The sequence below is a fragment of the Pelecanus crispus genome, chromosome 1 (assembly GCF_030463565.1).
Source record: "Pelecanus crispus isolate bPelCri1 chromosome 1, bPelCri1.pri, whole genome shotgun sequence".
NCBI classification, from domain to species: Eukaryota; Metazoa; Chordata; class Aves; order Pelecaniformes; family Pelecanidae; genus Pelecanus; species Pelecanus crispus.
Window position 1 is genome coordinate 130,437,784 of NC_134643.1, and position 12,216 is coordinate 130,449,999.

The 12,216-nt window shown below is 50.8% G+C and overlaps 1 protein-coding gene across 2 annotated transcripts in view; it reads left to right on the plus strand.

Moving 5' to 3' along the window:
- BCOR (BCL6 corepressor) overlaps positions 1-12,216 on the plus strand; it is a 37,489-nt gene that overhangs the window by 20,105 nt on the left and 5,168 nt on the right. For both annotated transcript variants that reach the window (XM_075718006.1, XM_075717999.1), the window contains exons 8-10: positions 1,361-1,689; positions 2,022-2,291; positions 7,974-8,140. In XM_075718006.1, the coding sequence (XP_075574121.1) occupies positions 1,361-1,689; positions 2,022-2,291; positions 7,974-8,140 (766 nt within the window). The remainder of the gene's footprint in view (positions 1-1,360; positions 1,690-2,021; positions 2,292-7,973; positions 8,141-12,216) is intronic.

Consider the following 12,216-nt stretch of genomic DNA (forward strand, 5'->3'; position numbering starts at 1 on the left):
CTTTCACAGATCTATTTAAAGGACGACAAAAGTGTGAAGCTGCCCACCAAGAGGATTCTAGATTTTATTTTCTTTTTTACCCACTGGCTCTGGATTGAGTCTCTCTAAATAAAGGTCTCTCTTCTCTGAGCAGCTGCCTTATTTGCTCCTCCATCTCTTCTGTTCTGAAAGTAACATCACTTCAGAGGCTTCTCGGAGCAAAGGAGCCTCTTTCAAGTGCTCGGGGTTTTTTCTGCACCTTCCCTCAGTGGTGTGGTATTGTTTGGCTGAAGTGTCCCTTCCTCTCCAGCAACCTTTAATTTTTCTGCAGAGGAGTTGGTTCTGAGGTCGCCTCAATTCTCTTCCCAAGGGAAATTCAGACTATAAAAAGTCAACTTTCCTGTCCTTGTTTTGTTGTAAACCTGCTTGCACTCTGGGGGGAGGGGGGGGCAAAAAAAAAAAAGTAACCATGCTTTTTGCATGTGGCCCAGATTGTGGGATCCATCTTGTTAGAGCTAACCCCCGGAGAACACCCGGCCCTGCTGGTATCCTGCCACGGGCAGAGGAGCCCTGGCCTTAGCTCCCCGATGTCCCGGGGCTTTCTGGTCTCACGGAGAGACTCGCTTCCGGACGGAGTCCTCGGGAAGACACAGCCAATCGCTTTCCCTGCAAAATCCCCGCGCGTTTTGGTAGAGGGCGTGCGCAGGGCTCCTGTAGGGACAGCTCCTTGAGTAGCCTTTCTTCTCTTGGCTTTTTTCTTTTAGTAAGAACGCTGCCAGGGAGATGTTCCCCGTCTTATTGCCGTCTCGGGGCTAAGCTCAACCTTCTCCCCGTGCTGTCCCACTCAGACCTCATCCATGCTCCCCCCTCCTCTCGCTTTCCCCTCCTCCCCCCGCCATCCGTGTCTCTGCCCTGCGACCACACCTAGCCAAAGGCGGACAAGCCCGGCCAGGCCCAGGCTGCCGGAGGAGTTGGTTCCCCTTCAGATAAAGCAGCTCCAGGTAAGGAGGCGAGTTTTCCCCCCCGGCGAGGCGGTGCGTCGTCGTCGTCGTCGTTCTTCCCGCTCTGCCCGTGGCGGCTGGGCGGCGGCAGCGCCGAGCTGACACGGCACGGCACGGCGCCCTACGGCCTTCGCCGTGCCCCGGCGCCCGGCGCGGGGCGTTCGATTTAGCGATTTTTGTCGGGGCGTTGTGACTGTTCGCGTTAACGTTAACTGGCAAGATGCTTTTTACGATCTGAACGTGGAGCGCTTAAAATATTAATGATTTGAAAATGTAATTGGTAGATCTCTTAAGCAGTTGAGGAGCTTGTGTTAAGTGCTAGCAATGTGTTTTCCTTTTAACGCGCCATGCAACGTGTAATGCCTTTCCTTCCCATTTAGGCTTGCCCGTATTCCCAGTGTCTCCGCACATGAAGAGCCTTTCATCCACCAATGCAAACGGCAAAAGGCAGGCTCAGCCAAGCTGTACTCCAGCCTCGAGGTTGGCTGCCAAACAGCAGAAAATTAAAGAAAGCCGGAAGACAGATGGGCTGTACACAGACGAAGAGGAGGATTTCCAGCATGCATCTCTGCTGCAGAAATACAGCGAGTGTGAGAAGCCATCAGGGAAACGTCAGTGTAAAACAAAACACTTGGCACTGCAGGAGAGGAGAAGGAGGTCATCTCTGACAGGGGATGACACCACAGATATCGAAAATGCTGAAGATAAGGTATCTTTATTTAGACTTAATTGTCCACCAGCCTCTTGGAAGGCAGAGCCAGCCTGCTTAAAACTAATGCGCTGTCATGCATGCAGGGTAGCGGGGATTGCATTCAAATTTGTCTGTGGATGCTTGGCACATTCTGTGTTTGCTTTTTTTAACCCGAGTTAAAGGCACTATTGCAGGGGGTGAGGAATCTTGCGTTTAAAAGCTGTAGCAGGCCTTTCTTAAAATACTAAATACGAGTAGAAAAGTGTAATTCTTTGCTGGCAAAATACAACCCCGTCGCTGTATTGTAAAAACGAGGATTAAAAAGACCCCCGCAATAATGGTTTTGACAGGTCACGGTAACGAGGAAAGTCAGGAAGCGACCAGAGCCTACTTCAGACTGCGACTCCTCGCCGGCCAAGGCGTACGAGCAGAAGCTGTACGATCGCCTGCAGCAGGCTCCCGCATTGCTGCCCGCCTCGCAGCCCTCGCAGCTGCCGGTCGCCAGCCCCCCTCAGGAGAGCACCCCGAGCCGGCCCATGCCGCCCGAAGCGCGGAGGCTTATTGTCAATAAGAACGCGGGGGAAACGCTGCTGCAGCGGGCGGCACGCCTGGGGTACGAGGTAAGGGTCCCTCACCGCCCTGCGGGACGATGGTTTTTTTTTTTTATTTCCAAAGTTAAAACCCTCTTTCCAGTTTTGTAGATGGAAATTGTGCGAAGCGGCAGCTTTGAGTGCGGGGGTTGAAATTTTCAGGCCCCCTCTCCCCTGCTGCGTTCCCTTCCCAGGCGCGCCGGGTCTGGGGGCAGGTCGCTGTGGGAATGGGTCCCCACCGCGGCTGGGTCAGCTGGCGGGGACGCAGGGTAAGCAGCATCCTGCGTGAATGAGCAAAGGGTAAAGTTTTATTGCTAACCCTCGCGTCCCTTTAAATGTAAGCCATCTGCAAACATAACGAATGTCTTTTTTTTTTTTTTTTTTTTTTTTTAAGTACTCTTTATGGTGATCTTTAATGATCTGTACAATTTTTTGCTTCTGTTATTTGTGAAGACCGTGTAGTTCAGGAGAAGGGTTTTATTTTTTGTCCTTTTCTCCAAGGAGTATCTGGTATGTGACTACAGGATGTAGCACTTGGAGTGTCCTCTTGCACGATCAGATGCATCGTAGGAGCACTCTGCATGCTTCATGCTCGGAGTCAGGAGCTGCTCGGCGTAGCTGGAACAATGTTGTCTAATGAAACAGCCCCTCTGATGCTACAAAAAATCAGAAAGCAACGCATCCCCTAGCTGCGGTGTTTTGAAGCATGCTTTTATTGGGGAAATATAGGCATATAGGTATAAGCGTCATTGTTGCTCAACTTCGGATCTTGCAAAGAGGTGATTCAGTGCAGAGAGCGAGTGTTGCCTTCAGCACGGCTGCAGGGTTCACCTTGGTGGTGAGAGGACCTCTTGGACCTCAGAGCTGGGCCTTGAGCCCCGTGCTGGAAGGTGGCATCAGCCTGGGCCCAGGTGGGGCCCGCACAGCCTCAGGGGTTTGTAGAAACCTCGAAATGCCCTTTGTACAGCTGGAGAGCTTCGTGTGGAGAGAGGCCTTCTCCAGCTCTGGAAGGCAGGGTTTGCTGGAAAGGTTTTGTTTACCCTAGACAAAGGCTTCTTCTAACCCAGGGCACTTCAGCTCTAGGTAGGAGGAGGAGAAGCGGTTGTTACAGCGTTGCTATGGTAATCTCCATAATTTAAATGATTTAATTTCCTACGGACCTAAAATTTCCTATGGATCCAAAATCAAAATGTGCTGTAGCACGTGCTCCAAGCTCAGTGTCTGTCGGGGCGAGTACCGCTCGTGCGTAGCAGGCTGCCGTGGGATGCTTGTGCGCTTTGCTTTCTGCGCCTGTCGTGCGCTTAGTGGGGGCAGCCCTGAAACTTAGCGATGGGCTGAGGCCTTGCTCAAGCAGGGGCTGAGGGCTCTCCGTGTGCTTTGCTGACAGCGGGAGCTGTCTGCAGTGTTGGCCATTGCTGGGCTGGTTGCAGAAAGCTGGGGATGCCCGGGGTCCTGGGGCCCTGGGGTAACCTTGTGTTCCCATCGTCAGCTGGTCGGGGATTTTCTGACTTGAATTCACCCAAAAGTTCAAGCGAACACGACGTTTTTAATAGGCTTAAATATTCCGATTGTTTGACTTGATCGTTCGGCTGGCGTCGACAGCGCGGCAGCAGGTCCTCGTGTTGGCAGGGTGCGGGGCAGGAGAGCCGAGCGGGGCAGGGGGGAGAGCCCGGTCCATGTGTCCCAGCTGCTGCCGGGATGTCTTTCAAGGACCGGAGCGGTGGGTGGCCACGCTGCCCCGCTGGGGCTTCATTTGGCCTGTGGTGAGCTGTGATAGTTTGTTCAGCCATGGAAACTCCGTAGCTGTGTTTTTCTTGCTAGCGGCCAGACTACTGCGGTTATTAGAAAGCTGAATTTCCTCTGTCTCCAGAAAAATTAGGAGTGGTCAAGAAGTTCCAAATTCCTCTATTTTAAAAACAAACAAAAAAAGCTCGTTGGGTCAAGCTAATTTGCTGGTTTGTGACCTGTGACAGCTGCACACGTCTGTTTTCTGTCGTCCCTGTTAGCGGGGCAGCAGAGTTTGGTGGCTGCAGCGTGGGATTGCTGGATGCTCACGGGCACGCGGGGGCTTCTCGTGGCTGCTGCGGTGGGAGCAGGCAGCCCCGCCGCCCCTCACCAGCCCCACGGCAGCGGAGGCGAATGAGTCTGCACCACCGGGGCCGCGGCTTGCAAAGGGGCGCCACGTCCTGGTGCAGGACTCGGAGCTGGAAGTGGCTGGCACCGCAGGGCGCCGCTGAGCCCTGACGGCGGCAGGGGTGTTGTGTTGGGGCAGAGCAGCGCCAACAGCTCTGCCCTGAGACTGGGTGAGCTCGTGCCTGCCCTTGGCAGCCTGCCTGCCTTGCTCGCCTTTGCAGCAAGGGGTGCCCTGCGGCCGTGCAGAGATCCCACCCCAAACCCAGAGGCAGCACGGGCACCTTTGGCATGCAGAGACGCTGGCGAGCTGTATATATTGCTCCTGGACCCACGGGGAGCCCGAACGCTGCTAGCTCAAGTGCCTCCACCCACCCTCAATCGCACAGTACTGACGTGCCCCAGATAGTTGTGGAGAGGGGACACACACGTGGTTACGATTTTGCGTGTAAGAGCTGATGTGAGAGCGAAACGTCGAAGGACAAATGCGGCTTGTGTCTGGTCAGATAAATTGCAGGGCCGCAGCCAACAAGGCTACTTAAAGGCGGTGCGGCAAATGGTCTTTGGCTCTGGAAATCCGTACGGTCTGAGCAAAACCCTGACGAAGCTGGTGGGAAGCTTTGCCTCTTCTTTGCTAGGTTTCTGCACCAGGCCTTGCTTCATCAGGATGTTAGCAACCCATTCCAGTGTATGGATGCTCTCGAATCCATTCTGTTTTCCCCATTTGAAACAAATGACTTGAGATAATAGTAGTCTTAAAACTGTAATTTACTTTTTGTGAAGGGGGAATTATAGGGAGCGTAAAGTCTTTTGGGGAAAAAAATTACAAAAGGCTTGCGTAATGAATTTGATGGGAGAGGAAACGGGTTGGGTTTTGTGCCGCTTGTTGCTTTTTGGTGTGTGTCTGGACTTGGAAAGTTCTCTGGTGAATTTGGGATTAAATCCTGCCTGGGAAGGCAGTGAAATTAGAGGAGTGTGTGGTGTGTGATAGGGGTGGGGGGAAAGATGTTTTTTTGTTTCCAGGGGGTTTAAATGCTCAGGAAGACGGGGCTTATCCAGGCAGGGGGAGAGGATTTGCCCTGGGGATGCCTCACACGGGGGTCTGGCCCTGGGTCCCCGGTGGCACCACTGCAGGAGCTCCTGAGCATCCTCCTGCCCTTGCACAGCTCCCCTGGGGCTCCCGCACCCTGCCAGGGGACGAGCGTCGCTTCTGGGCTTTGGCACGGTGCTGCGGGGAGCGTTACCGCTCGGGGTGTAACGCCTCGCCCAAGGGCCGTGTTTCGAGGTTGCGTGGAACGGAATGGTGCTTCTGGGTGGCAGCATGCTTGCCCGGGGCCTGGGGGATTCGCAGGGCATGGGGGATGTGCGGAGGGGGATGCTGACCCCTTCCCTCGGAAAAGGGGCAGGAGGTGCTGCAGAGCACGGGTGGGAGAGACTAAAGCGAAGGGCACCTCTTTGTAGATGAGGATGGAGCACGCGTATTTGCATGCACCTTTTAACGTTGCTGTTTGCAATTTGGCTAACAAACTGCAGGCAGCAGAAGCGGCAGTGGCACACATATCTTGGCTGGTGACGTGCTAGCTTGACTCTTTGGATTAACTGCGAGTGATTTTCAGATTGCTGGTTTAAATAGAGCACCTGAACAGACCTTAAATTGCCCCGTGGCACTTTCACAGCCTTTCTCTGACGTTAGTGAGAGATGCTTATGAAACCAAAAGTGTGTTTGTGGCACCACATGTTCTTGTATTCGGCAGTGATGGCTAATTTTTTTGTAAATTGAATAAATCATGTTTAAAAAAGTTAATGAGGCATTTAATTAATTAACAATGTAGAGTTTTATGGTCTTTATGGTTACATTTTGTGGTTAATGACATTCTTCTTATAGCTTCTTAATGCAGAATTGCCCGACAAAATTAGCCTTTTCGTCCAGTAGTAGGTATTCCGCCCTAGGACGAGCCTTCCCTTCTTACAAAAATAGATGAAAGGTGCTTCTTTATTTTCAGTTGCAGAATCTATTTTAAATGGTAACTGCATGCTAAAAGCGGAGCTGAGTACGGCAGCCGCTTCTGCTACCTATATCCGTCCGCTAATTTGCCTGGCAGGGTGGTCTGGTTTTGAAGGAAAATTCGTACCTCTGGGGTGTAATTTTCCACAGCCCTTTCTTACAGGCTTGAGCGAGTGCAGGGTAAAGAGCATCCGTTCTGGACCGATTTTTGGCCTTTGGGCTGATTAGCGGGAACACTTAAGAGCCCCTGTGCGGCGAGAGGCGGGACTGTGGGGGTCCCAGGTTAAAAGCGGTGGGTGCATCAGGCGTAGGCGGTGGACCGCTCCGTCCCGGCGGCAGGTGAGGGGGATGCTCTGGCGCCTGGGACGGGCAGCTCATTAGCTCCCCGCTTTAGCCTGGTTAGTGAGGGCCTGCTAAAAGAGCAGCTTCATGCTGTATCCTGGATACCAGCTCTCGGGTCAGGTGTACCCAGAGCACAGATTATTGCGGGCTTTCCGGTAGATTTTGAAACGGGAAGAATAAATGCATCGCACCCGGCGGTTGTTTTATTCTCTTGCTTTGGCAAAGCAAAGGCTCGGCCCCGCCACGCCGTATCCCGCTTTGCGAGGATGTCGCTCAGCCTTCGAGAGGAGCAAATGCAAAATTAATGGCTTGCCACTAATCTGGGAATGCAGGGGCTATTTTATACATGCAGCATCACTTAGAAATGTGTTGGTTTTTTTCTTCTTTTGCATCTGAGACAAATCGAGGAAGACTCGCACCCTCCTAAATTTTTGGTTGAGTGATGGAGCAGTCATTGTTTCAAGGCCACACGACAGCGTAGAGCTGAGTCTGGTCTAGGCTCTCGACCGTGGTATATTTGACTGCAAGATGAATTGTGTTAAATTCACATGGCTTCCCACGGCGCTGGGCTCGTTACTGGAACCTGGCGCCTGGCTTTAGTTGTGCATGCAGAAAACCAGGGTGGGTGAAAATGGGATTTCCCTGATCTTGATAAGAGTCGGTCTTTTTTTTTTTTTTTTTTTTTTTTTTGTTTGCCGATAGCAAACTGTCTTTTGTGTGTCTTAAATGTGTTTTGTTTCGGGTCATGTGCTTTTTCTTTTTAAAATCAAACTGACGTCGGCTGGGCTCCTGTTGTGCTTGCAGAATTTTCTGCTGAAAAATGCAGATGTAAGAGTAAAAACCTTCCTGCTAGCTTTACACATGGAAGTTTTGAGAAATGGAAAGCTGTGAGTTTTGTCTGCGAAATTTGCACGTTCCCCCTCTGCAGTGATTCCTGACGTTGGGGGCTGCGGGAAGGTCCCAGCGGGGTGTGGAGCTCTCGGTGCTGCTTCGCGCGAGCTAGTCTGCTCGTGGGAAGTCGTGGTCTCCGCTTCGTCTCCTGAAGAAGCAGGACTTTCAACAGCTTCCCCTTTTCTCTTCCTCTTGACTGACCCGTCTCAAAGAGGGTAACTTAGGCATATTGTCGGGGTTTTGTGTTTTGCCCTTTTTTCCTCCCCGTTTTCCTTCAAGAAGAGAAGTCTGCATCTCCGCAGCAAGAAATAACTCGATGTATCTGTTTTTCCTCCCATTTCCAGGAAGTGGTTCTGTATTGTTTGGAAAACAAGGTGTGTGATGTGAATCATCGTGACAACGCGGGTTACTGTGCCCTGCACGAGGCCTGTGCCAGAGGCTGGCTGAGCATCGTGCGGCATCTCCTCGAGTACGGGGCTGACGTCAACTGCAGCGCTCAGGATGGAACCAGGTTAGCAGCACCCCCGGCACAGCATCGGGTGGTCACCACCACCGGGCGGTAGTTTCTTTGGTCACGATGGTGGGAGGAAACACCCTTGCCCTCTCTACCTCTTCATGCTCCCCTCGTCCCCCTTCCCATCCCGCATGAAACCCCCAAAGCGGGTGGCGCGCGGTGGCCCCCTCGTTGCTGGTCCTCGGGCAGGAGCGCGCGGGACTCGGTGACCTCCTCCGCTCCCCGGTTAATAAAGCGGCGGGGGCACGCTTTTGTTGTGGCTCGAGTTCAGCGTAATGTTTTTTTTCTCTGGGAATTTTAATACGTCTGTTTTGTTTTTTAAGGAGTTTGTGAAATTCCCAGCTGCAGGGCAGGAAGGACCGATACTTGAGCTGCAGCACTGCTCGTGTGTGCTCCAGGTCCTTTGAGCTGTGCCAAAAGAGCGGGCTTTGCCTTGTTAGCAGGGTTACTTTTAAGAGCACTTCAGGCTTTGCAGCGATTGGGTGTGCGAGTCCTATATATGCTATACGAAAATGTTGTTTTGCTCAACTGTTAAACTCTATCTGCTCATTTGATATTTCAGATTTTTTTTTTTTTTTAAATCCCGAATTAGGCTTTTTTAGTTTCCTTCACAGAATAGTAGGGGTGCTTAGTTCCTGTGCTCGCAGAATAGGTAGTGAGCTTTTCTTTTTTTTTTTTTTTTCCTTTGTGGTTATAGAAATGCTGCTCTGCATCTTTTTTAAGCTTCTTGTGCGTCTCCTAAAGCACTTTGACCCCCTCTGCAGGGCTGACCTTGGGGTAACTTTTCCTCAGCATATGCAAAACATTATCCAGTCTATGCATTTTGGGGAGAGGTCGCTTTGTATTCCCTGAAGCTCCTGCAGCTTGTTATCTTAAATGGTTTATCACATTCGCTATCACCATCTAAATAGCCAAGGAGGTAAAATTAGCATAACTAAGAGTCTGCCTCTCTTGGTTTTAAGCTCTTTATTAACTTGGGAAGGGAGGAGTCAGGAAAACAAAGGTCCCAAGACTAGTTAGGATGGTCCATTAGACGTTCATGATGGTCAGTTGTTACCGGCCCATCACGGCCGAAAGGAAACATTTCTGAAGAAACATTAAAGCTCTGGCTGGATTGTCAGATTCCTTCTCCATCTCCCACTTCTTTGTAAGAAGTCTCAGCTCTCTAGGCTGACAAACAGCCCCGCATTTTCTGCTGTCTTCAGCTTTAATACGTGATGTATGCAGCAGCGGCAAGTTGCCGTAAAAAGAATCCTAAATTATTTTTGTCTCACTTGCTAGAATAACCTGTATAGGAAATTAACCCCAGGAAGTTTCTGACCGGTCTTAATCACCCGCCAGTTCAGAGTCCACCTTTGGTTTCGATTCACAGATGGAGCTGATTTTCAAGAAAGAAACTTGGCATGTGTGCCCTAAAAAGTTGTTTTGGGGAAAATGCGTTTTAGAAACGAACGTAAGAATGATCTGGTCGTAGATCGTAATGTCAGAACTCAGCTTGCGGTCCCCTTTCTTTTCTGATGGCAGGCTTACTCTTTGTTTGAAAAGCTGCCCAACAGTGTGAATCCAAAATGCATGTGATACACAGACGAAAGATGGTCTAGCTGCCCTGAGTTGGGTAGGACAGAGAGGAGAAGCTTCTGTAAGGGACTTCTGATCGGTGTTACCCCCTGCCTTTTGGTAGGGCCAGACTTCTCTGTCTCCGTAGAGTAAGTCATGACATTCATAAGATAAATCCCATTTCTTTCTTGAAGCCTCAATAAGTTTTTCTCCTTTAACTTTTAGGAGGAAAGATGCGTCAGTCTTCCTCAACTGTGTTGCTTTTTAAATTCGAATTCCTGAATGCATTCACCCCTTGGAAAGATATTCAAATCTTAAAACCAAAAAACCCCAAACAAGTGCACCATCAAAGACTTCTCCCCCTCCCCTGCTTTTTTAACTACACCAAACAGTCCCCTCCGCCACCTCCCAAGCCCGCTAGCCAAAGATGTTTTTGGTTGTGCTGGAAGCTCTCAAGTCTCCAGACAGTTCTGTTCAGCCAGTTAATGTAAATCCACATAGAGGAGTGATGTAACTGCATGAGCTGTGATGTAACTGCATACGCTGCGTTTGTTAGCGTGGCAGCCTGGGCTGTCACTTGGATCCCAGCTGCCTGAAGCTTCGGTCTGCGTTACTTGCTGCCTGCCGCCTGTGTGGTCAACTTTTTGGAGGACACCCTCTGAAAAGTTGTGACGAGTGAGGATATGGCTTGAGGCTGAACAAAATGTCCGTACGAACGTGGAGGATGTAGGAGAGTTCTGCAAAGCCTGTGCACCTCTCCTTTCAGTCCTGTCTGAAGTGCTGCAGGTGCTCCGATCAGTGGGGCGGTTTTGCATGCATGGGTTCAAGTTTGAAAGCGAAGCAAAGACCTGAGCCTCTTGCTTTTGATGTTGCCTTTTATATACCTATGCAGCCAGCCTGTTGTGAGTTCGGTAGATAAGGTTGGCTTTCAGCCTCTGGTTTCTGATACTATCAGAAACCTCGGTGAAGCCAAAACGAAACGAAGTGCCAGACTGTAGCGGCAGGGCAAGGAGGTGGCGGCGTTTGGGGGTTAGGTACGGTGCCGTCCTTCCCTTCACCCTCAGCTCAGTACTGGGGCTCTGCCCGTGCACCTACTGCCGGGCATCTGGCTGGGCTAAATACATCATCTATGTTTTTTCCCTTAAACTCCCATGCTGGTGATGGCTCTCCAAATGCAGCGCCTGCAGACCCTGAATACACAAGCACTCTGCTGCTGAATTAGTAGCTAATCAAAGATTATTGTAGAACGCCATGAGATCTTTTAAGACCTGTCTCAGAGGTGCCACAGTCGCTGAGGGCTCTTAATCGTCTTACCTATAAATAATAATAGACTGTGCTTAAGAGGTGAGTGCTTTTCTTCCCTGACAGGACCCCAGTAAGTGCAGCAGCTCAACAAGGGGCGTACGAGGGCCAGTGCCTGACATTAGCAAGGATGGTTGCCGGTGTATTTGGCCTTATCTCCTTGTTCTTCTCCTCTTACCTCCCCAGCATGCCCTAGCTGAACCGGCGCCGCTTTAAAAACAAAGCCACATGCCAGAAATACAGGCATCTCCTGCCTGTTAGCGAGGCCTCGCCGTTGCTTCAGAGTCCGCTCGCTAGATTCACTCTCTGCAGCCAGTTTTGCTTTATCCTTCTCGCTGGCGGCTGATGAGCTCAGCCTTTTTATTTTTTCCCTGAGAGGACCATGCCAAGATGGCTCTCTTCCTGCGTCCTTTCAGCTGGTCTTGGCAGAGCGGTACCCTCCAGCAGCTAATTGCGTTAAAGAAGAGGCAGCCGGCGTAGCTGCCCTCCTGCAACTTGTGCCTTGCCTCTTCCGTGGGGCAGCGTTGCATAATAGATGGAAATAAAAATAAAATGCCAAGATACGGTCTTGCTCGGCGAATTACGAGACCTCTTATTGCAGCGAGGAAAATTCTGATGGTGCCTGAAAGGCTGAGAGGAAACCCTGACTGGTCTAAATAGTTTATAATTTTGGTGGTGGAATGATAAACCCCCAGTGAAATGTTTTCCTAACTCTAGTAGCGGTAAAAATAGTAGGAAGAATTCGACAGTACACAAGAGAGGGTTGAGATGTGTGTCTCCTGTAGGATATTGCAGCTCTCAAATGTCCCCAGATCCTTCTGGGGCCTTTCGAAGGGTTTGTTTTAGAAACGAGCTGTACTGCCGTTAACTGTACCATTAGGGATAGAGAGTGTTTATTTCCACGATGCTCAGGGCGGAAAAGATTGTATGGGCAAAGCAGCCCAGGAGAGGACTCCTAGGGATCTTTTTTTCACATCTGAAAAAGTTGCCGATTCCAGTAGTCACTTTTGCATCCTACAAAGAGGATGGTTAAACTCTGCCAAGACTGAAGAATACTCCCTCCTCTGCCGGTCCTGGTGGGAGAAGCAAACACGAGTAGTTGTGCCTTTGCACGGTCCCGCTCGTGAGCTTGCCAAGAAGGCTGTGCTAGCCAGTAAAAGTCTGTCAGCACTCTGTTACTGCCTTTTTTCCCCTGCCTTATCTGTGGGGAATCT